The sequence below is a fragment of the Brassica napus genome, chromosome C2, assembly GCF_020379485.1.
Source record: "Brassica napus cultivar Da-Ae chromosome C2, Da-Ae, whole genome shotgun sequence".
In the NCBI taxonomy this organism is placed as follows: domain Eukaryota; kingdom Viridiplantae; phylum Streptophyta; class Magnoliopsida; order Brassicales; family Brassicaceae; genus Brassica; species Brassica napus.
Window position 1 is genome coordinate 4,261,432 of NC_063445.1, and position 23,729 is coordinate 4,285,160.

At 35.1% G+C, this 23,729-nt stretch overlaps 5 protein-coding genes across 7 annotated transcripts; 2 read left to right on the forward strand and 3 right to left on the reverse strand.

The window, feature by feature from the left end:
- The first annotated feature begins 991 nt into the window (after positions 1-991).
- Positions 992-4,410, forward strand: LOC106425764 (MOB kinase activator-like 1A). Its single transcript, XM_013866477.3, has 7 exons — positions 992-2,612; positions 2,947-3,007; positions 3,099-3,207; positions 3,309-3,399; positions 3,501-3,634; positions 3,708-3,871; positions 3,975-4,410. Exons 1-7 carry the CDS (start codon positions 2,587-2,589, stop codon positions 4,044-4,046), a joined length of 657 nt encoding a protein of 218 aa, XP_013721931.2. The 5' UTR covers positions 992-2,586; the 3' UTR covers positions 4,047-4,410.
- LOC106425760 (myosin-17) lies at positions 4,172-14,385 on the reverse strand. Of its 2 annotated transcripts, XM_013866472.3 has the most exons (39): positions 14,006-14,385; positions 13,070-13,198; positions 12,818-12,961; positions 12,559-12,704; positions 12,317-12,473; positions 12,172-12,230; positions 11,662-11,821; positions 11,407-11,556; positions 11,191-11,327; positions 10,959-11,105; positions 10,726-10,827; positions 10,582-10,639; positions 10,399-10,500; positions 10,256-10,293; positions 10,032-10,158; positions 9,784-9,954; positions 9,480-9,611; positions 9,252-9,361; positions 9,090-9,150; positions 8,823-9,000; positions 8,430-8,635; positions 8,234-8,353; positions 8,037-8,135; positions 7,740-7,961; positions 7,523-7,662; positions 7,218-7,335; positions 7,083-7,133; positions 6,920-6,991; positions 6,609-6,779; positions 6,335-6,490; positions 6,028-6,234; positions 5,784-5,921; positions 5,618-5,688; positions 5,424-5,523; positions 5,288-5,344; positions 5,139-5,195; positions 4,973-5,053; positions 4,811-4,893; positions 4,172-4,737 (listed from the first exon to the last, which is right to left on the reverse strand). In XM_013866472.3, exons 1-39 carry the CDS (start codon positions 14,006-14,008, stop codon positions 4,602-4,604), a joined length of 4,596 nt encoding a protein of 1,531 aa, XP_013721926.2. In that variant the 5' UTR covers positions 14,009-14,385; the 3' UTR covers positions 4,172-4,601. The 2 variants fall into 2 exon arrangements, with proteins under 2 accessions (XP_013721926.2, XP_048602460.1); XM_048746503.1 differs by having other exon boundaries at positions 10,256-10,500.
- Positions 14,386-14,501: 116 nt separating this feature from the next.
- LOC106425765 (glutaredoxin-C4) lies at positions 14,502-15,913 on the forward strand. Its single transcript, XM_013866480.3, has 5 exons — positions 14,502-14,529; positions 14,684-14,897; positions 15,297-15,370; positions 15,478-15,576; positions 15,674-15,913. Exons 2-5 carry the CDS (start codon positions 14,740-14,742, stop codon positions 15,742-15,744), a joined length of 402 nt encoding a protein of 133 aa, XP_013721934.1. The 5' UTR covers positions 14,502-14,529; positions 14,684-14,739; the 3' UTR covers positions 15,745-15,913.
- On the reverse strand, positions 15,886-17,815 carry LOC106425763 (PHD finger protein ALFIN-LIKE 5). Its single transcript, XM_013866475.3, has 5 exons — positions 17,583-17,815; positions 17,337-17,369; positions 16,825-17,053; positions 16,611-16,746; positions 15,886-16,270 (listed from the first exon to the last, which is right to left on the reverse strand). Exons 1-5 carry the CDS (start codon positions 17,683-17,685, stop codon positions 16,007-16,009), a joined length of 765 nt encoding a protein of 254 aa, XP_013721929.2. The 5' UTR covers positions 17,686-17,815; the 3' UTR covers positions 15,886-16,006.
- A 2,795-nt stretch (positions 17,816-20,610) lies between these two features.
- LOC106425761 (alpha/beta hydrolase domain-containing protein WAV2) lies at positions 20,611-23,431 on the reverse strand. 2 transcript variants are annotated; one of them, XM_013866473.3, is made up of 8 exons: positions 23,092-23,431; positions 22,510-22,545; positions 22,297-22,375; positions 22,115-22,169; positions 21,895-22,011; positions 21,549-21,713; positions 21,060-21,289; positions 20,611-20,936 (listed from the first exon to the last, which is right to left on the reverse strand). In XM_013866473.3, exons 1-7 carry the CDS (start codon positions 23,324-23,326, stop codon positions 21,062-21,064), a joined length of 915 nt encoding a protein of 304 aa, XP_013721927.2. In that variant the 5' UTR covers positions 23,327-23,431; the 3' UTR covers positions 20,611-20,936; positions 21,060-21,061. The 2 variants fall into 2 exon arrangements, with proteins under 2 accessions (XP_013721927.2, XP_013721928.2); XM_013866474.3 differs by having other exon boundaries at positions 20,611-20,965; positions 23,092-23,423.
- Between the last annotated feature and the right edge of the window lie 298 nt (positions 23,432-23,729).

Sequence of the window (23,729 nt, forward strand, 5' to 3'; positions counted from 1 at the left end):
GATCACGTCAACGTGCATGCTAGAAGCAGTCTCTTCCAGTCTTCACTTAACGTAACGTTCTACGCTTCCAGTAGGATAAGCTTCTGCTTATGTTCGTTGAGTTAGATGGTTCAAGTTTCCAATCGTGCAATGATGTTAAAATTTGCACATGCTGCAAATGTATTTTTTTTTTTTTTGGTAAAATAAAAAGGTGTTTTCACCTCTTTGCCGGGAACCCAAGCATTGTAAATAGTCCCTCCCACCGTGAGTTGAACCCAAGTGGCGGAAGTTACAGCCGCAATCCCTTTACCACTAGGCCAACTCAACGTTGGTGCTGCAAATGTATTTTCATCTCACTATTTCATTTTATTTAGTTTGTACTAACTTTTCTTCTTAGAACTGGTTTGTACTATTTTCGGTTAGTTGACATTTGGTTAGATACACGTTATTATAAATCTTTCAGAATATATTAGTAAATTAATTTTACGAAGACTAGTTTTCAGATTTTTTGAAAGAGAGAATATAATAGGTAAACTTCACTAATTACATACAATTTTATCATTCATTATAACCCCAAATAATATCTTAAATTCAGGTCAGTGGTCACCATGATTTCTTCATGTAACTTTTCACCCAATTGCCATCCAAAATATAATAACAGTTAACTTTTCACATAAAATACCATTAATATAGACATTTCGACCGAAATACGAATACACTAATTGTGCAGGATGAATGTTATATATAAAACTAATTTTTATCTATTATTATTTATTTGTATTTATTTACCTATTATATATATAATTAAATTAGATTAAATACATAAATCAAACTAATACATCTTGTTTATTTATGATATTTTTTTGGTAAATAAATCAAAACAATTATTTATTTATTTTATATGGTATATAACTAAATTTTATATTTTGTGTTTATTATTGATAAAAAAAAAAATTCTAATATGTAATTTTTAATGCAAATTTCTTAATTAAAATGTTAAGGTTTCAATACTTTTTCGATACAAATTTAGAAATTATCACATTTAAGTATTTTCTATGTTATATAGTTTAATTTTAAGCTATAATATATGTAATATGAATGTCTAGTAAATAAGACTTTATATTCATACGACTTATGATCATTTGTATCTTGCTATTATCAAAAAAAACTTAAACTATTGATCACAAAATTACAGTGTGAGACATTTAACGTTTTTAATAATTTATAGTCATTTTAAAATTCAAAATATAACATAAGAAAACATTTTAATTTTTTATTATATGGTTAATGTGGTTGTTTAATATATTTTAATAATAAAAATTAAACAAAAAAGAACTAAGATACAAAATTATTATCAAATATTTATTATTCATAATTATTAATTATCATATATACGTTAATCATATTAGGTAATTCCGTAGTTTTTATTTAAGAAAAGTGCGAGAATATTACTTTGTGCACTATTTATCAATTTAATAGTTAATTTAATAAAAAGTATAATATAAGTTAAGATGGAGCAACCTATTTCTCTAACAATTCTGAATTTCATTCTCATGGTGACACGTGGTTACAAAACAATGTAGTAATGTTTCTCAATTAATATATAAGGGATATATTTCCACTGAAATGCATTTATATATGATTATTATTTTAACACTGGTTAATTATGCTATTACAAACTATAAGAAATATTATATAGATGATACTAAAGCCAACAATTCTACCCGAGGATTCTTGTCTGACTGCATCACTCTAAGCTGCTCTATGAGATCCATTACTGACGGCACTCCTTGTGTCATGCCGAAGATCTCTTGTAAGTTTTTTCTCTAATATTCTGCATAATTCGCATTCTGCATTTTTATATTATTAATTAAAATTTTATTATTATTTATTAAAATATTAAATAAGAGACTGATTTAATAAAAATAAATAAAATAAGTTAATAGGTTTAGCATTTCTAGACTAAAAACAAAATTCAGGAAACAAATTTTTCCAAGAATAATATTTTGGTGCACAATCTTTATATTCCTTTTATTTCTAAATATTTAGGTGACTAATGATTAGCATATAAAAAGTTTCCTTTGAAAATAACAATATACTAACTCATTTTCTTGCTTTCTATAAATTTCCTGATTATCTATAATTGATTGTTAAAGATTATATTCCTCATATACATATTACAGTATTACAGCTGGTGTGTCAGTGAAATAAAAAAAATACTTGTATCAGGTGCAAAAGAAAAATATTTTTTCTTGTTTATGACACTTTTCTTTCCAAATAAATAAATATACATGATGTGAGTTGGCAGATTTATTTATTTTTGTATTGTGTAAAATTCCACTGTTGGAAATATTCATATTATTTCTCTGGTCATGATATGCTGTGTAAATATGTTGAAAAAAATAATATATATATGTGTAAGTGTGGCGACAATGCATTAAAAATAATTGGTACTACTGCGGGCGACTCGAAAAAAAAAACTCAAGAGTTATGTGTGCTTGAACAGATATTTCGTCTCGTTCGGATATTCTGAATCCATTGTTTCATCGGCTTTTAAGTTAACTTAGCTTTCGGATTAATTCTTCAAAACACACTCTCTTTAGAGCCATGAATTTAATGGGATTACCTAGTAGGTATGTTCTACAATTTATATATGTATCCTTCTTTTATATTCTATTTGATTTTGTATTAGTGAAAACTTGTTTGCAAGTGGTTTGTGTGTCAAGTGTAATTACAGTTTGTAAAGTTTCTTGTTAGGACAAATACAAAGCCTGATACTCCTCTACTGTTGTGTTTACCTTCAAACTAGTGTGAACAAACCCATTCCATTTGATTAGAAATATATGGTTATAAATCCATAAACTAGATTATTGTTAATACTTCCAAACAGTTGATTGAGATTGAAGCATAACCTCCAACATGGCTTTCTAGGTTCTAACATGATGAATCTTAAATTCTTTCTTACAGTGCAAATCAGGGGACAACATTTCGACCAAAGAAGAGGAAGACACCTCCATCTGGGAGCAAGGTCAGTGCATTGGTAATTAGATATCATGTGGTTTAAGTTATGGCTATGTTATTATTACGTACAATTTTTTAATATTCTCAACAAAATGTAGGGTTCTCAGCTTGAAGAGCTCATCGCAACCACTCTTGGAAGTGGTAACCTCAGAGAGGCCGTGAAACTACCTCCTGGTGAAGACATTAACGAGTGGTTGGCCATTAACAGTTAAGACAGTCATTATAACCACTAATATCAATTAGTGTCTCTATCCCTACTTGATTTATATCTTCTTAAGTTTTCTTTGTATGTTTGGTTTGTCTTTCAGCCATAGATTTCTACAACCACGTGAACCTTTTGTACGCTACTCTCCGAGAGTTCTGCACCCCCGACACTTGCCCAATCATGAATGCTGGATTGTAAATCACTCCTTCATTCTTGACTCTCATTCATCAGTCCATATCTGAGTTAAATCATAAAAAATTTGGTCATTTTCTTCTTCTTTTTTTCTTGGGTGCAGGTATGAGTATAGATGGGCAGATGGAGTTGCTGTAAAGGAGCCAATAAGGGTTTCTGCTCCTGAATACGTTGAGTATCTCATGAACTGGATTGAAACTCAGATCGATAACGAAACCATCTTTCCGCAAAAACCTGGTAGACATGAAGCTAGTGTTAAACGTCTTTCACTATGTTGTTTCTAGTTTTTAACACTTTCATTCTTCTTCAGGAGTGCCATTCCCACCAAACTTTAAGGATTTCGTGAAGCCGATTTTGAAGAGGATGTTTCGTGTTTATGCACACATCTATCACTGTCACTTCAAGAAGGTTGTTGGTCTCAAGGAAGAAGCTCATCTCAACACTTGCTTCAAGCATTTTGTTTTCTTCACATCTGTAAGTTGATGAATTTCTCTGCAACATGTTCATTTTTTTGGGAATGTTCTAATAGTTGTATTAACTATAATGGGCCGTTTCTTTTTTTTTTTGCGACATGCAGGAGTACCAGTTGATCGATGAAGCAAACTTGGCTCCTCTTAAAGACCTCGTGGATAAGATTCTGAACCCATAGAAAATGCTGAGATATCTCTATCCAAAAGAAGTTGATGGTTTCATCTTTTATAAAATGAGTTGATGTAACATTAAACTATCTTGTGATGTTTTTCAAACTCTCTTTTCTTTTTTGTCAAGTTCAAATTCTCAATCAATAAATCTATCAACATATATATGAAAATGTTGAAAACAAAGTCTAGTTCCTTCATTACAATTTCCACCAAGGATTATAAAGACACCCAAACAAACAAACAAATACATGATTGACTAAAACAAAGATACTCTCTTCCCCTCTGTGGACAAGACAGCATCAACACACACCTAAGCCTTTCTATGACAAAACAAATAACCCCTGTGAGTTGCCATAACTACAGGGATGCAAAGAATGAAATAAACTCGGCCTTTCCACAAATACAAAGGCCAGAGACTGATCCCCAAATCAAGAAGAATAATGTAAAGAGAAAAGAGGAAAATGATATACACAAAATGCCCCATAGAAATGCAATGGCTCACACGATGTATTTATGTATATGCAGCAAAAACAATAATCGTATTTGGTTGGACCTGATGACACTTATGACACACTGCCTTCTTTACGTGTGAGTAAGAACCCGAAACCTGAGTTTTCACGGATCAGTTGAGGAGGCTCAATGTCATTCACATCCACTTGTTGCATTGACTTCGATATATCTTCCACCGTGAATGGAATGCTGCGTTTTTATTGATTTATTGTGTTAGTTGAGAAATGGCAAGAGTTTGAACACAAACTAATTTCAGCTTTACCTCGAGTCATCGTCCAGAAGGAAAGAGCTGCTTACGGCATTGTTCGAGTCCTCTGTCATCATAACCCTCATGTTTGCAATAACCTATGGTTTTTGGAATGAACACAGTTACTAACAATGTCTAGACAAAATAAAGCTTAGTTAATTTATAAGTGAAACATACATCTGAAGAAACGCTATGAGTGCCATATTTGTCATCCCAATACATTGTGCTGATTCTGTATAGCTGCTGTATACTTAGCACCTGAACAAGAACAGCAACTTCAATGTTAAGCTCATGAGTGAAAAAAAAGTAAATGGATTTCACAGAATAGAAGAGAGAGTAATACCGGACAGAGGTCTCTTGTTACTTCGTCTAAGGTCTTTTTCGGCTTTTGATGAATGACCTGAACAGAGAGCAAAGAACAAGTAAGGTTCACATAAGCAAACAATGTAATGAAGCATAAAAGTAGTGGCAAAGCGTCCATTAAAATCATACCAGGAAACCAACTGCTTGTCTGATATGCCTCAACTCATCCCAAGCAGAGCCAGCATACTGTAATAAGATGAAACAATTGAATCAAAACTCAAAAGGTATGAAATGTTTTAAGAAACATTAAGAGACTATGGCTTACTTCATCAGTAGCCTCTGCACACCACTGCTCTAATTCAGCCAAGCCTGCTTTAACGTACTCGCCGTTGCTGAATGAGCAACACTCACGACGTAGAAGAAGACTGCACAATTGCATTACAAAGAAATCTTTTTTTGTCAATCAAGAATAATCTGGTTTGAGAAGAAACGAAAGGAGAGATGCCAAGTGAAACATGCCTGTTGAAGAGCTGAACATTGATGAATGAGAATATTTGTGTGAATACTTTGCGGACTACGAAAGGTGGAGCCTGTATCATGTAAACACAGAATATAAACAACATTCCCCAAAAAAATATATTAAGTTTTTTTCTTTTGTTAATTTCTTGTGGAAGTCAAGACTCACATTGTTCGCTTTCATTAGATTCAAGTAACTGTTTAGGCTTTTCCTAATACTTTGCCAATGAGCAATCAGAGCTTGTTGAGCAACAGCGTTTGCTTGTGCTCTCCCTTTCACCAAACTTGCCCTTGATGTCCTTGGCGCCTGTATCATGTAAACATGCACTTACACTTAAATCAATTATCTGATCGAAGTTAAGCTAAAAAGGATCAGCATATCAACGTTCCACAACAAAAACTACATTATTTACCTGTATACACAACCCAAGAAGAGGAGAGATCTCTTTCTTGAGATTATCTCTGATCATTCCATATATCTTCTCGAGGTATGCAGTGAGCTGCTGCTTGAAAAGTAGTGCCGGGTACTTTGCTTCAACTTGCCTCAAGTCGTCAAGCTTAGTGAGCCCTTGTCTATTCAGAAAAGAGAGTCCAGCACTTTGAGAAGATGTCCTTATTCCCTATTTAGAATGTTAACAAGGCACACAATATGAATTAAGGCTGCACACCAAGGCAGTTAAAAGAAAATTCGAAAAAACAAATAGATCTTCAGCTTCTTACTTGTGACATCCTTCCAAATAGAGATGCTGATGTTGTTCTTCGTCTCTGCGGTGTTAAACTAGCTGCTCCAGTTGCTTTGAGTGTGCGTTGCAGAAGCAGTAATAGCGTGGCTGAGTTAGATAACCAATACGCCAAAACCTCGTTATTATCTGGTACCTGTAATGGAAGACAACATTTACCATACTTTTATAATCACAAAAATAATCAACAGAACATGTTGAAATAGTGTCATAAAATGCTTCTGAGGAAAGACGAAAAAAAAGAATTGACTTACTTCAATGGCTGAAGCTATAGTTTGAATGATACGGTCAAAGACGCTAGTTCTTTCGACTTCAAATGATCTCCAGTGAAGAAGACATTTGTATATGACACATGCAGCTACAGGCTTGCCCCCAGCATATCCAAGGTTTTGTGAGATACACTTGACTAGTAGTTCTTGGTTTTCCTGAATAAGGCAACCATTATAAGTTTATTATAACATATATATTAAGAGAAAATCAGAGTGCAATGCTGCATAAAAATGCAGTCTCACCGTTACAATCAGCACAAGAATATCATTGTATGTGATACATGCAGAGTAGTTACCTGCTGCTTTTCATTCAGATATTTCTGTGGTTTCTCCTCAGACTCTGGTTCTCGTACAGCAAGGGCCATGTCCTGTGACATTCATAGACCATAAGCAATTAAAGAAACAAGAAAGTATGATGGTGTCCTTTTGAATGGAGAAAAAAAAATCATTTCCTCTTACCGGCGTAGTCTTTGTTTCTCCATTAAGATGGCTTCCATTTTCTGGCGTTCTCTGGAGAAGAAAATATTACATGAACAAATAGGCCTTGTTGTATTAATATGTGAAAAGAAAAAATAATTCATATGTTGTTGGCACCGGTAAAAGCATTGTTCTTGATCGCGTGGGCATAGTTCGGCTGGTTGGAGATATAGCAAGTGCCTGTTGACGAAGAACTTGAATCTCTGACTCTGAATTGGAAAGCTTCTCTTCTAGTCTGAAAGCAAGAAATAAACTCAATATGTATTAGTCCAGAACAGAAGAAACACAGTTATAACTTATTCGCATCAACACTTCTAAAGAAAAAACGAAATTGTCAAATGCATATTGACCAGTTCAACAAATTTAAGCAATTAGAATATGTATTCTCTTTGTTTATCCTTCATCAATATATTTTTACCAACCTTTGAACCGATTCATGCAGCTGATCTGCTTTTCTAGTAGCATTTTCAAGCTCTGTGGCCAGCTCTGAGTTTCTAGCCTCTGCCTCTGAGAAAGCTTTTCTCAAGTTTTCTGCAGCTTGTCGTTCAGACTCAAGCGAAGCCTGTAACAAAAAAAAATATAAGTTAAACTTCAGCAATGAACATATGAAGGATGATATAATAAGCTTAAGACACATACCTTTAGAGCCTCCACCTCTGATGTTAATGAATTGATTTTTTCAGTATCTTCAACCAAAACCGGAGTCTCCTTAATGACTGGAGGTGCTTCTTCAATAGCTTTCTTTGCAGCCTCTCGTTCCCTAATCACAGCAGCGTTTGCTTCTTCAACTTGCAACCGCATTGCTTGCAGAGCCTCTTGTTGTTTTGCAGATTCTTGGGCTTTTGCCTCTTCCAGCTCAGTCTATATAACCATGGAATTATCAATAACAGTGTAACTGAAGGATGATATCATGATAGTGTATGGAAATGAACTTACTCTCTGTCGCTTTTCTAGCTGTAAACGCCATGTTAACTCTTCAACACGCTTCTCAAGTTTGTCCTTGGCCTCTCTAAGGGCTCCTGTGTCTCGTGCAGCCTAGTTCAATTAATTTTAAAGGTAAGAATCTGATGGCTTCATGAAAATGTGAAAAACTTAAGATATGTTTCAATACAAAAAGAAAATAGAGAGTGAACCATTTTGAGTGTCCTTAATTCTTTTCGTGCAACCCTGCTCCTCCAGCCACATTGTGTCGAAAGGGCAGCTTTCTGGAGTTTCTTGTAGTAAGAATGTGCCAAGTGACTACGAAGACGAGCCTAAAATTAAAAAAAGGAGAAACCGTCAGATTGATGATGCAAGAGGAATAACCCAAAGAGGTTTCTTATTAGTGACCTGAATAATAGTAGCAGCCTTCATTTGCTTTCTGTATCTGAACTCATTGCGAGCAACCATTCCCCTTAGTGCTGTTTGAACTGCTATTGCTGAATGTCTAATCTTTAAATAAGATTCTCTGGCAATATGTCGTCTGAAACTCTTCTGAATATTCACCGCTGCTGCTTGGCGTCGCATTTCTTCATAAAGGTTGCATGCCAATTTGCCTTACATTCAATAAAAAAAGTTTCAGAAACCACTAATCCTCCAAAAATACTACAATCCGCAAAAAAAGAGCACATGGACACTAACTATATTTCACATTTGCTACGGAATACAAAAAATAAACGGACCTCAATAAGCCACTAATGTCATGGCTACACAGAGAGGCAAGAAAACTAGGGAAGAAGATACCTCGGACATTGGACTGCAATACGATAGCAGCTCCACGTAGAGCACGGAACTCTTTACGAGCGATAAAAGTACGGCTTTGCCTTTGAATTCTCCTAGCGGCATTTCCTAGAACCTCGGCTCTTCTTGCATCCAACTCAGCCATCTGTCCAGCTCTAAGGAATACTTTTGTTTTCCCTAACTGCAAGTGACAGCATGTTGGATAAATTAGTCAAAGCTCCTAAACCACCATAAAGGAACCATTACATAATGCAATTACAAACTACTTACCTCATAACCCTTCAAGCCTATCTTATCCAGAAGCATTCTGCATGCAACTTTGTCGTCATAACTGCACAGAAAGTGAAACCATTATATACATCGGGAAGATGCATGGCATGTCTCAACGAAAAAGACTGCAAGAAACAAAATTATATCAGATGCAAAACTTACTTTCCCTCCAGAACATCCGGAGCAAGAACACCAAAACGATTGAGAAAGTCATAAAATGTCCGCTTTGTTGGATAACCAGCACAACTGATTCTAATAGCTTCCAGGACACCCTTAACAAAATTAAGACAAATTTTTGTTTAGTAACCAAAAACGTAAAAGTTGAAGTACCTCAGTTGTTGATACTCACGAACAGAAAAGTATATTATGGAAGGTTCTGACTGTACTTACACCACAACGTAATTGTTGAATTACGTTCAGATTCTCGAAAATGGCAGGCTTTAGTACATTATTTGGCTTCACACATCTGATGTAGTGAGGTTCAGTTGAATTGAGTGTCTCCATCAACGACTGAAGTTGAAGCTGGAATTTGAGAGTATTTCTTGTTAAAAACAATTTAAAAATCTCTAATACTTTGAGCTAGAGTCGCCACTACATAATGTCTGTAATCAACACTCATCTCCAACATGGGTTAAACAAGTACTGATGTATGTATCTACTTTACACAAACCATTCATGATATCAATCACCATACCTTAAAGCGTGACCCGATGGAAGAAAATTTGGTTTTGCTTGATGTTTCTTCTGCTAGGCGAGGAAATAAACCAGCAACGAAAGTACAACTGGAAGCGATCAAAAGATCCTGATGTTCTGCCACCACGTAATCTTTGTTCTTGTCAAGGAACAAGTCAGCCTGATAAGTTACCTGTTTCAGTAGGAAAGAGAGTGTGTTAACAGGAATAACATCTAAACTTGTCATACGCATGTGAAAGGTGTATTTACCTCTCCAGCATAATGCGATATTGCAAAGCTGGTCCGAGATAGCTTTGGTTTCGTAAACCGCTTACTGTTTTTGAATGTTTGATACAGCTTCTGAGCAAATGTTTCATGTGTCGATTTCGGAAACATACTGCGAAAGAAAGGAACATCCATTATACACTTGATCTCAGTCAAATTAAGCAAAGCAGCGCCTTCATCAGATTCCTCTAAAGAGTATAGCAACGTACCATGCTTCATCTAGAAGGGCAATGACTCCTCCAGGTTTCTGTACGAGCAAGTCACATACACACACATAAGTATCAAGAAGAATGAATGAGTTGTAAATTATCACCAAAACAAAATCGTTAAAGGACATAATTAAATCCAAGACCTTCTCAATGAGTTCCAACACATCCTTGTTATCAACAAACTCTATGTAACTCCAGTTGATCTCTTCTTTGGTATAATCTTCTTGTTCCATTTTGAAGACGTGCTGTGAGAAAAGTAATTAGTGCTACGTCAAAACTAAGAAAGAGAAAAAGATATTCGGAAAGCTAATGGGTTAAGAACAGACCTGGTTGAAATGTTGTTGCAGCTTTTCATTGGTAAAATTGATGCAAAATTGCTCAAAGCTGGAAAAAAAAATTACATGAAACTCAATACAGCCTTTTAACATCTTCACAGAAAAAGAAATAATTCTGCAAGCTGCAAAATGTACCTGTTGGTCTTGAAGCTTTCGAACCCATAGATATCAAGAACACCAATTATTGTCTTAGAGTTTGGATCTTGCCCGATAGAATTGTTAATTTTATCAACAAGCCTGAAAAACAGAATACGGATTTTAAGAAGTTAGAAATTTTAAGTTGTCAACTTTAAATTACATATACTGACAAGTGAAACAATAATTAATCACATCCATCAAATTTAAAGAGAGGATGTTTCTTTGCATACCAATCAAACAAGCGTGAATATATAGTTTTTGCCAGTGCATCCCTGCTACCAGTGGCTGAATCAGGATCAAGAGTTTTTGTAATAATCTCTTCTGGTGTAACCATTGCACGTTTAATCAATGCATCTTCCAAACTCTTTGCATCACACCTTTTTTAAAGAAGTGAGTCCAGGATCAAAAATGTATAAAAGAAACAAAATAGAAATGAAGATTAAACATGTAAGCAACACATACCTAAGAAGCTCGGCAGTCGCATCCAGATGAAACCTTGATTTTTCATCCTTCAAAACTGAGGAGTCAATCTCTTTTCCTTTTGCGAATTCGACATTACCTAGATGCAGGATTGCAGCAACAACTCTAAAGATTGCATCCTGATAGCAATTATCATCAGCAAAATGCTCTACCAGAGAAACCATCCCTTGTTGGAAAAGGAGAAAGTGATAGACTGACCTGTTCCTCTTCACTGATGCCAACAATATCCATAGCTCGCCGGGTAGCAAGATACTCCTCGGTGTCATCCACTCCATCCAGTTTATAGCACTTCGATTGGTTTAGGTAGTGGAACGACTTTGGATCTCCCAACTTGAACTTTTCTCTTTCCTACAGAATGGGAAAAGAGATGAAATCCTCCAGTTACTTATTAATGAGGTATAAAGCAGAAGGCTTCACAGTATGGTTTAGTGTTCGCATTGTGCCGCACCGTACCTCAGGTGGGGCAGCGCATAGGAGGTAAAAGCAGTGGTAATTTCTTTCTGGATCTGATATTTGACACACACGAGACCTTTCCAACAAATATGTTCGGACAGCTGCTCCCGATATTCTCCCACTTCTGTCGAACTGAAGCTCCACAAACTTTCCAAATCGACTGCATTTTGATTTAAAGACAAAGTTGCAATGAGGTTTTCTAAAAAGAAGTTTTTCTGAAAGGTCATTAGAATAACTCTATAACACAATAATCTATGATGTAGTAAAGAAGAATAATCCTTCACTTTATCGATGAAGAAAGTCTGAAAAGTAATATGGTTTATATGATTCAACCTATTACATGTGTGCCATCTGTGCAACTGATCACTGAGGTTTCTTAGTTACAATACAAATTTCTAACAAGTAGTGACTGAAGAAGCTTTGCGCAACGAACATGTTTGAATATGCAACTCATGAAAGCATTTAAAGAGAAGATCCATAGGAAAAACCTCTCAGTGAACATAAGCATACCTGGAGTTGTTATTTCTGAGAGTTTTGGCATTTCCAAATGCTTCAAGAACTGGATTTGACTGTACACCACCAACAAAACCAAAATGGTTAATCAAGCTATCTTTACAAGGCTCTCTGTAGCTAGGATAGATTTGTGACGCCTCACCTCCAGCACTTGCTGTTCCACTGTCCGTCCTTCAACGCCGGATCGACCACCAAGGTAAGCAAGGTAGCGCATAAGCATCTTTGTGGTCTCAGTTTTACCAGCTCCACTTTCCCCACTAACCAGAATTGAGTTGCTCTTGCCCTCATTGATCATCGCCCTACCCAGAGAATCAATACACGAGCATGAGTAAAGAGTGATTTAGAGAATTTAGCTTAGTGAAATCATTGGTTAATCCTAATTACCTGTAAGCAACTTCTGCGATTGCAAACACATGGGGACTTAATTCACCAAAGCCTGCTCCTTTATACTGCTCCATCATATGAGTATCATAGAGATGTGGTAACCTTTGAAACGGATTTACAGCAATCAAGATGTTTCCTGTATAAGTCTGCAAAGGCAATTTAGTGGAAAATACTTTAGGACTGTGTAGTAGTGCTTAGAAATTAAATATAATTGTGATTTACATTAGTAGTCAGCGCAGAAAAATGCATAACAACTTACATAGATTTCATTCAGTTCATATCTCATGGCCAAGTTATTCAAAACACCAGGTTCATGTAGATATGAGAGCTTTGTCATGTCATCAACACCCCCAGGGAGCGCCTCCATATCCTTTGGAAATACGTTTGCGATTTTGGCCACAACCTGAAATTGAAATTCATTGATTGGTTAATACAATATCTGGTTTCAATGATTGTACTATAACTATGGAACAGAGATGTCAAAACATGGAAGGAGGATTATACAACTTACGGTCTTCCCGTTAGTGGTCTGTGCATGAACTTCTTCGCCATTGATTTTGACAACTTCTCCATCAATCCATGCCAACCCTGGATCTTCAATCCAAACATGAGAACCGACTATTATATTGACTGGGGCAACCTACAGGATATAAAGATTGGAAGTGTGAGGTACAGAGATATCAATAACTTCACTGAAGCTGCTGTTCTAATCTTAATTGAGGGTAACTATGTATAAATCATAAAACTCTTGAAAGAGATCAGTGAGGAACAGATGCCTAAAAGAATTTGTGATGTTAATAATACAATGATCTATTTGAATAAGCATTAGTGGTATAAAACAAGCAGAAATGTTATCAAACATAGAACAACTAACAAAAGAAACATATAAATATGTAAACAGAAGAGCAATTGAAGAAAGCATTCTATGAGACTTGAACAAATTTAGATTAATGAACCGACAAAGTTATCAGATTTCATACAAGAACAGCAAAGTGGTACTAGATCTTATAGTTTAAGTCCACCGTCCAAAGAACAGGAAGTGGAATGTGAAACTGGATGAGCTTCTAACGAATCTAATCGAGCAATTAACTTTTATAATCTGCAAAACTATATATCTTCAACCATGAAAAAGAAGTGTATTTATTAGAAAAAAAAAGGTCGAACCTAGAGAAGTTTCCTGATCATATAAAATATAACATAGAAGAGCTTACATGACCACATAGTACATGCTATTCTAGGCAGCTTGAGAGCAACTAATAATAGAAGTTTAAAAACAATGATAACTTTATGAAAGCCACTGAGTATAGAGGTTATAGGAAATGATAGACAGTAAACGCAAATCTCATACAAAAGATCTCTTTTTGTTGCTCTGATAATTGTAGAAAATCAATCAGTTTTCCTTCTATTGAATCAGAGAAACCATTCAACAAAACAGAATAAGCAATACCATGGCTACTCTTCTTCCTGCAATAAAGATCCTATCTTTGCCAGTAGCTCATCCAATAGAGACGCCGAGTTTGCAGAGCGCCTGACTCAGATCGGTGATGAGATTATAAGGGTTGGTGGTCTCTAAAATAGTTTAATTGGGAGCCGCCACGGGAAACGAGGAGATCGGATTTGACTAGAAGAGAGTCGTCACAGAGATAACCAAATCTTTCTAAAGTTGAATCGGAATGTTTTCTCCCTCTCTCTCTCTCTCTAGAAAGCTGATGACTTGGGCTTCTAGCAGGCAGACGTCTATGCCTTTTTCTCTCTCTCCTTCGAGCAAGCAAAGCAATGTTGTTTTTCTCTCTCTCTCTCTCTCTAAAACACTTTTTTGAAAAACAAATAATAATGTTTATTTTGGGTGCCTGTGAGAATGGAGATTGGTCAAGTGGGGTCCAGTGAGACTCAGGGACGGTGCTGGATCGAGTTGGACATTCGTGGTCAGCCACCCCAAGAATAATTATGTTGTAAGAAGCAGACAACGAGGTAAGAGAGTTTACTTACTTACTGTTCGGGTAATAATAAAAAGTTTTCACATTTGTTTTAAAAAAAATAAAATATTAGTTGCGGTCGTTTTGGTTTCCGGTTTGATTCGGTCCGGTTTAGTTATCACTTGCTTACAAGTTTACACATCTAACAGTGTCGGCTTGGTTACTGCGAGTCTGAGTGAGACGAAGAAGAAGGAGAAAGGGAACGATGACAATGATGAGATCTTTCTCGATGGCAATGTTGCTCGTCGCACTAGTTTCATCCATCTCTATTGTTTCTTCGGCTTCTTCATCCCCTGAAGCCGAGTTTGTTAAGAAGACCATCTCTTCCCACAAGATCGTTATCTTCTCCAAATCCTACTGCCCGTACGTACCTCTCTCTCTCCCTCGATCTATATCTGTTCATTTCTAGTCGCTGATCGTCTGCTTCTCATAAAAAGATTGGATCTTTATTGCCTTTGGTTTGCTTTTTTTTCTTTTTAGATCTTATCAGAATGAAACTTGACTGAAGGGAAAAGTCTCCACTTTGCATATATGAATCTGTGTCTAACTTGAATCCAATGAAAGTCCTCAGCTTTGTCTCGTTACAGATAGTTTAAACTAGCTAGATATATGTGGGAATCAAGTTTGGATTTTTGAGAGTTCAGTTATATGTGCTGTGTATTTGTTCTATTGCTTTACTATTTGGCCTTTTTAGAGTTATGCAGTAATATCACTCATCACTTACCTGTGTATATGACTATGAATCCTTGTTGGTGTCAACAGGTATTGCAGGAGAGCCAAATCTGTGTTCAGTGAGCTGGATCAGGTTCCTCATGTTGTGGAGCTTGATGAAAGAGGTGCGTTTTAACATTTTAAAAAATGTATATAAGATTCATTTGTTGACTAACGATTGAGAGATTTGAGGAACTGATTAGTTGTTTGTATAAAAATTGGGTAATTGCAGAAGATGGGTGGAACGTTCAGAGTGCACTTGGAGAGATTGTTGGAAGGCGAACAGTACCACAGGTTTTCATTAACGGAAAGCACATTGGAGGATCAGACGGTAAATACTCAGCTTCTTCTCCTTCAAGAAAATATCTTCGCTTGTGACAACATTATGCTGATTGATAGATATATGTTTGTTGTTTTGTGGTTGTCAGATACTGTAGAAGCGCACGAGAGCGGTGAACTGGCCAAGCTTCTCGGTGTTTCCACCAAAGCTGAACTCTAGGTTCAATGTAGTTGTAGTTGGAGTGATATTCAGGTGTAAGCACTTCAATTTTCCAGTTTTATGATAACTTGTAATGTGTTCTGAACGTTATAAACGTCTTCTCATGGTTTTGTGAAACTGTATTAAAGAATACGAGTTGGATTGAGATTCAAATCTGGTCATGCTTCAAGCTAACTGTCTGAACAACAAACAGATACAAAGTGCATTATACAATTTAGGGGGAATGGATAGATAGATGGCTAAGGCTAATGGAATAAAACATTTAGGGACGAGCTCTTTTGTTGCTGCAAGAAGGGCACTTGTATTGCTTGATATGCTCCGCTCTAGCTGGAGTGATCTTCACACACTTCCCATGAAACCATTTCTCGCACATGTCGCAGCAAATCCAGAAATCAGATGCATAGTTATCTCCACAAGCTCCACATAGGGTCTCACCGTGTTCCTCTTCATCCTCTTCCTCTTCCTCTACTCCTTCCTCCTCGTCGTTGACCTCTATTGTCCTTGAGCTTTTGACTTCTAAATCTCTCTGCATTTCCAGATCAGATAAAACATTTACTACACCAACATAGCAAATGTAAACTTCAAAAAAAAAAAGCTAATCAACAACTATCATTTGATCAGAAACTTAATATAACTTGGCCATTTCAGTACATACTGGTCTATTGATTACAGCTCAAGACACCACTCAGTCTTTGTTACCTCAAACCTAGAAACTTCTCATACCACAAGATGCACAAACTAACGTTTAGGGAATCACAAAAGACTGTGTTCAGTCTATGTTTCAGAAACTCGATGGCAAACTGTGTAAGAACCTATAAACTAGGTTAATGTTCTAACCCTTACTAAAAGGACAGCATGAAGCTTACCACTTTTGAATTAGACTTGGATCTGTTGCCATTTCTGTTTACTGAAGAAGGCTGTTCCTCTGTTTGTTTCTTCGCACTTCCAGTTACAACTTCAAATACAGTAGGAACCTCGTTTATCATGTTAAACAAGCGCTTCCTGAATCAGTTCATGTATCATGATAATGATTGAAGAGAATTACATACCAATCAAGAAGTAAAGGATTGATATATATACCTGTCAGCTTTATCGAAACCAAATCTTGAACCGAAGTAAAAGGAGACAGAAAGCAACCAGGCATCACTGTGGACAGCAACAAGAGAAATCCACTCTTTTTCCTGCATTCCATCTCTAGCAAAGTTGATGCCGAGCGCAGGCTCAGGGAGCTCAGGAGGCACTTCTTCAGCTGGTAAGTTAACTTCCCACACTTCATTCGGGAATCCATACAAGCAAAGGTTGTCCTTCTCTACAAATACAGACTTTCAGTTTCTCAAACTAGCAAATAAAGTTACAAAATGAAATACTCATACAGTCATACTAGTAAAGACTCAGCAGATTGTGCTAGAAAGCAACTGTGATCAAATGTATCAAACAAAAAGTAAGAAGGAGAGCAAGATAAATGTAGTTTTAAGTGTCAGTATTGATTTGGTTAAAGACTATGTTACCATTATCTTAGCAGAACACAGAAGCAAAGATGTATACATATATATATATACACATTTAAGGTAGAGAAAGAGAAAAACTCTAACCAGGATTGCATTGCTGGAAAAACTCTTTCACATCTGCAAAATAAAAATAGAAAAGTAAAAACAAATCAGAAATATTATTATATTCACGAATTAGAGAATTCAGCAATCTCCACCAACACAACACAATCTATAACACTAGAGAACAGTTATTTAATAAAAAGATCAGACAACAACACGATGGTCGTGAAGGAAAAGTCAAAACCCATAAGAGAAAAAATGAAAACTAGGAGAAGAGAAGAAAGAGACCGGTGGTGAGAGCACGGAGGATGCCAGCACGACGGCCCTTGAAATCTCGGAAGACTTCTTCAACAGTTCGAGGGTTGTAGCGGGCACCTCCTCCTCCTTCCATCTTCCTCACGATGAAAGAGCGGCACTCAAGTTTGTGTCTTTTTCGAAAAAGAAAAAAAAAGAAGCAAAAGTCTTTTCTTTTTGGTTTCAAGTGAGTGAGTGATGATAAAAGCAGCAAACTTTGGTTTTAGCAAAAAGGAAAAAAATAATTGAATGAAGACGAAAAGTTGTTCCACTGCTCCTTGGAAAGTGACAGACAGGCCCGATCTAGTCACACGTCAACACTTCACTCTATTTCAAATAGTACTGTGTATGATTTACAACTTGAAAACAAAAACAAAAAAAAATCAAAACCATATTTCCATATTTCTATGTCGACACTTCAGCTGTAGAGGATAAATTGAAGTGTCGACACTTCAGCTGTAGAGGATAAATTATGTGAATAATCAGATGAGAACTGAAAACATTTATGTGAATAGAACTTGAGGAAGAATTAAATCTAGTACTATTAAGGAAAACAATAATCAGATGCCTACCTATGTTATTAATTAATTGGGTTAAGTATTTACGAATTATAATAATATAATAGATTATTAAATGTATTATACTTTATTAATAATAATATCCATATTATTTTATTTTCATAAAATGTAATACTAAATATATTTATACTATTAAAAGGGAATCACTCCTAAAAAATCTACTTAAACAAGGTTGTTGGACCATTTCATTAGACTTAACTATTTATTTGGTCTTAACTTATATTTCTCTAACTATATAAATACTTTACATAATTTAAATGAATTCATTTATTATTTTCTCATAATCTATTATATAATTGCTCTAACAATAAATCCATATGAATATATGATAGATTATTCAAATGTGATCATTACCACATATAATTCTATTAATAGTATAAACTTTTAATGGTTTAGTTATGTTTAATAGGTATATAATTTGTATTTTAAAATTTTAAGTACTCATTTGGTCCTTACTTTGGTTTCTATTTTTTCTATGCTCAATTATTTATGAAATTCAGCTTAATTTTGAGTTTTTTTCTCAGTTTGGTACGATTCAGTGCACTCGGGTAAATGTACTCAAACCTATACATTATCTCTTATATAAGAAGAATTTATTTAATTTCAAAAATACATTATCTAAGCGCGGATCAAAATCTAGTTAACTATTATAATATATAAATAATAATTATTTATTGTTGTAAATATTATAAGTATTTAGGCGGATTATAAGATAACACTGATTAACACTATAAGCACTCAATATAGTAGACTACAGTCAAACATATCAATACTGTTAAAAGGGAAGGAGTCTAAAAAAATCTACCTATAAAAGTTGTTTGGACCCTTTCATTTAATTCATTATTTTTTTGTCTTACTTTAAATTTATACTAACAATATGTTACCATATATTTCTCTAACAATAAATTTAGTCAATTCTTTTATTTATTTAAATCTCATTCCTAAATCCTAATCATTACTATTACTATATTTATCATTTTAATTTTTAATTGTAAAAGCATTGAAACTAATGTTTTATATTATCACTTTTATCATATAATATATGATTTAAAGCAAGATAAATTACAAGACATATATGTGTACATTCTAACTTTCTCTTTCGTTTATAATAAAGTAATCATATCATATATAAACTTTTCCACTAAGATCAAATGTCATATACTAAACTTTCAACTGTCTATAGTTTGATAATATTTTCATATTTAAAAATGATTTTTCTAAATATTCATGTTACCTTCACAAAAATGAAGAAATTCATTGGTTCTATTAAAGTTAACCCGACTTCACGATATCAGTATTGATTATTCAAGATTTTGAAAATTATTTGTTTAGATATTATACTTTTATATACTTTTCACTTAAAACGAATCAATACTATTAAAAAGGAAAGAGTTTTAAAAAAATCTAATATAAAAAAGTTGTTGGAGTTATGTATAAATATTTATTATTTTTCTGATAATATATTAATCATTCTAAACATACAATATTTCAAATATTTTTAACAGATTTTAATATTATTTTTTTATGATACCTTTACTCAGAAAAATATTTCATCAACCATGTTTTTGTACAATAACTTTAAAAATTTATATCAAAAGGTTGTTGGACCTGATATGGACGTAATGGGTCCACATCTGTTCGGGTATTTAAAATCCTAAAAGAATTTGAAATATATAAAAAGTCTGAAAAATATCCGAAACAAGAAAAGTATTTGAAACTCCAAACAAATACCAAAAAAAATCAAATACCTAAAAATTTAAAATCTTATTCAAAATCTGACACGATGAACTGAAAAATACCCAAAATTTTATCCAAATACCCAATTTTTTTTTTAATTTGAAAAATTTACCTGAAATCAAAACTCTAATCGTAAACCAAAAACTTAAAAATAATATCCATAATACCGGAAACATATTCGAAATATACCTAATAAACACATATTTATGATCGGGTCTAGGGTAGGATCCGGACTCAAACAAAGACATGCGGGTCAAAAAACACAATAGGTTATCTTCTCTGGACTTGAACTAAACCTATAATTTTGGGTCGGTTCGGTTTGTTTTTTTTATTCGGATATAATTTTCATGTCGAAAAGAAACTTACGTAAAAGTGTACATATAAAATCTCAAATAAACTAATTTGTAGATTATATAACTGTTAAAAATTATGTTTTTCGATATAATAAAACTTTGTATTATAATATAATCCAACAACCCCGCGCTAAGCGCGATTCAAAATCTAGTTCCTCTTTTTATATTCCTAATCCCATTTAACTCTACAACTTGGATTAAAACTTATTCCACGAATAACATTACTAGTAGAGATGTTAACTAGAATTTACACAAGTACTCATACTTTTAAATTCAAATGGAGCGCCCATAATTTGCATGCAAACTTAAACTGAAGATTGGAATACATTATATGATCACATAAGAAACAAAAGATAGTTTCACAATCATTTCAATCATATAACCATTTTCTAAATCATCTACAAAGCAATAATCATTTAGAGGAAATGGTTAGTATCATAAGAGAAGGACCAACAGTTGGAAAAAATAACCAAAAACGACATGAAAACTGAAACAACTCAGAACGTACAATATCTCCCAGTGGCGGTTTCCGCTTACAAAGTCCCTCTCCAGCATCTCACTCTCAAATGCAATATACGCATATATATCTGCTTTATAAAGATACTAACGTTTCAGGTTTCAGTAGGATCCAACTGAGTCCAAACTTCCTCTAAACACAGCATCCTCAACTAGTTACCTTCCTGCCAGACCACAGAGACCAACGTCAAGCCTAGAGTAATACTTTCCAAAAAAAAATATCAAAACATATCCGGAAGCATCTATAAAACAAGCATCGTTTATGACCCTCTGAGAGCGAACTTTACCTTTATCGTTGTTTCTTTTCCTCAGGCGCATGCTTTACAAGGAACTGCATGACCGTCCTCCAGTAAACGTCACCCCCAGTCAGCCATGTATCCATATGCATCCCACTCGGAAATTCCACAAATGTGCACTGAGAGTTACGGGCAGCCGCTTTAGCGTATAGCATTTTCATGTGAAACGGAGGGACCATCTCGTCTTGCAGTCCAGAGAGGAAAAGTACTGGTTGTTTCACCTGTTATTGTTACAAATCAGCTTATCAGTGAGCTGATAAAGAATAAACTCATGACACATGTTCTAGTATCAAAATATATATATATATATATATTTTTCTCCTGAGAAGGATACTGCCCATCTAACCATGAGAAGAGAATTATAGTAATATGGAATATATTAAGTGATCTGCTTATTTAGTTATTTCAATGGAATATGCAAACTGTAAGCGAGAAAAATACATTTAAAAGAAAGCTACAAGAGTCTACATTGCTTCTTACCTCACCAATAGCGTCAATAGTGTTCCATGGGGAGCGTACAACAAAATTAAGAAGTTTTAGGCTTTTAGTACCGCTTCCTCCAATAAACCACTTCAAGAAGGGCAGCAAAACACCAGCCATGTCAAGAATGGATGTGAAAGTGTTTTCCAGAATCAATGCAGATACCTATATAAGGACAGTGCAGAGATGGTAAACATACAGCTAATTGACGTGTAGAGATATAAACTTAGTACTGAAGGCAAAAAAATAAGAAATATATATATATACTTGGGCCACTAATATTCTCTCCTCCTAAGTAGTATATTCTCTCTAGTCATCTGTTAATATGAATATTTAGTAACGGTACCTTTTCAGGATTGTTTTTAGTAAGCACAGCTCCAACAGCTCCTCCAAGGGACCTTCCAAACACAACTATTCTAGATGTATCAATGTCTGTCCTTTGAGAAAGGTGATCCAAGGCAGCCTAAAAAAAATAAAAGGCCATAAAATAGGTAATGATGAATACATGGAGACATGCACACAAGAGTTTAATGGAAATGTAGACAGATTGAGAGTGCAAAACAAACCTGAGCATCTTTAATGATTCCATGCTGTGACGGATAACCATCACTTTCCCCATAGCTAGTTGAACAGAAAAAATCAATCAGTTATAATGCAAGAAAGGTAAACAAGCAGCAATAGATCCATGTAACTAAAAATAAACGATTAAGATAAGAGATAGACTAGAAAGCAGGTAACTGAAACTGACCCGCGATATGAAAGCATGAATACGTTGCAGTTCAATTTTTGTATCATGATGCGAACCATCTCTAGACGATGAGCGATATCTAGGGTTCAAAAGGTCAAGGTCTTCACAAGGCAAAGAACCCCACCCAACAGAAACTCCTTAGAGCATATACATAAATATAAAACAGAACTCTTTAATTTACAAATCACCAAGAAATGGCTCAGGAAAGGATACTTCCAGCATTCTCCTGGAAAAATAGAATGGTTGGACCTGCAAGGAATACATCAACTATTAGAAACCAGCTGAACGAATCGAGCTAAGCTACTACAAACCAAGAGAAGTGAAATAAGGGAAACTAGTAAAGTTTGAATTTTAAAGTCAGAAGCTTTCCCAATTGTATAAATCAAATCTACCAACGAGAAGATATATTACTGAATCAATGAGCAGTTGCGTGGCGAAGCTTTTATGAAATTCCTAAAACGGAAGAAAGTATTTTGTTGTGACTCTAACCTAAGGTAAGCTAAGCTAATAACAACCAAGAGAAGTGAAATTAGGGAAACTAGTAAAGTTTGAATTTTGAGTGTGGCTGATGAGTTGCAAACTAGTACTATAACATCATCATTACCTCACAGGTCACAAAACTGACCAATTGAGACCAGAACCTAGCTGAAAACAGAGATATCAAGACCTAACATCCCTAAAGTCAGAAACTTTCCGAATATGCATTAATCAAATCTAACAAAAACAAGATATATACTGAATCAATGAGAAGTTTCGTGGATCAGAAGTAGAATGGTGAGGAAAAAAAGGAGAAACCTTGACAATCAGGGAGCATTTTGATGAACCAAGAGTGGAGACGCACGCCATCGGAGGAGCGAAGCCAGACGTCCTCGTAGATGAGATTAAGCCTGGAAGGGGTGATCGGATATGACTTGGTTAAACCGGGAAGAACCGGGACGTAGACTAGCTTCTCCTGGAAGACCACGAGGAGCGCCACGCCCGCGACGACTATCCCTCCTAATCCGTACAGCAACACGCTCACGTACGCCATTGTTCTCTCTCTCTATCCGTCTGCTCGTAGCTGAGCAGAAGCCGAATGTGAATCTGAATCCAAAACAGAAGCACTTTGCCACTTTCTATCTGTTTCTCGCGTGTCTTGCTGCTTTTGCTTTTCTTCTTGGAGAGGAGAACGACTGGGTCGTGTAATGGGCCGAAACAAGCCCATCACTGATTTTTTTTTCAATTGTCTTATTGGCTCATCTCCTGATTATGTTATTCTCTAACATTTGCTTGTTCAGGAGATGTGTTAGGAAACCAAAAATTTCAACAATGGTCTATAGGCTTGGGATCTATAATGGAACCGAACCCGCCATACCAAACCGAAGTTTATGTTTGTTCAGTTTGTTGGTGAGAAGTTTGGCTCGATTCGGCAGGTTTATAAAAAAAAAACTCTG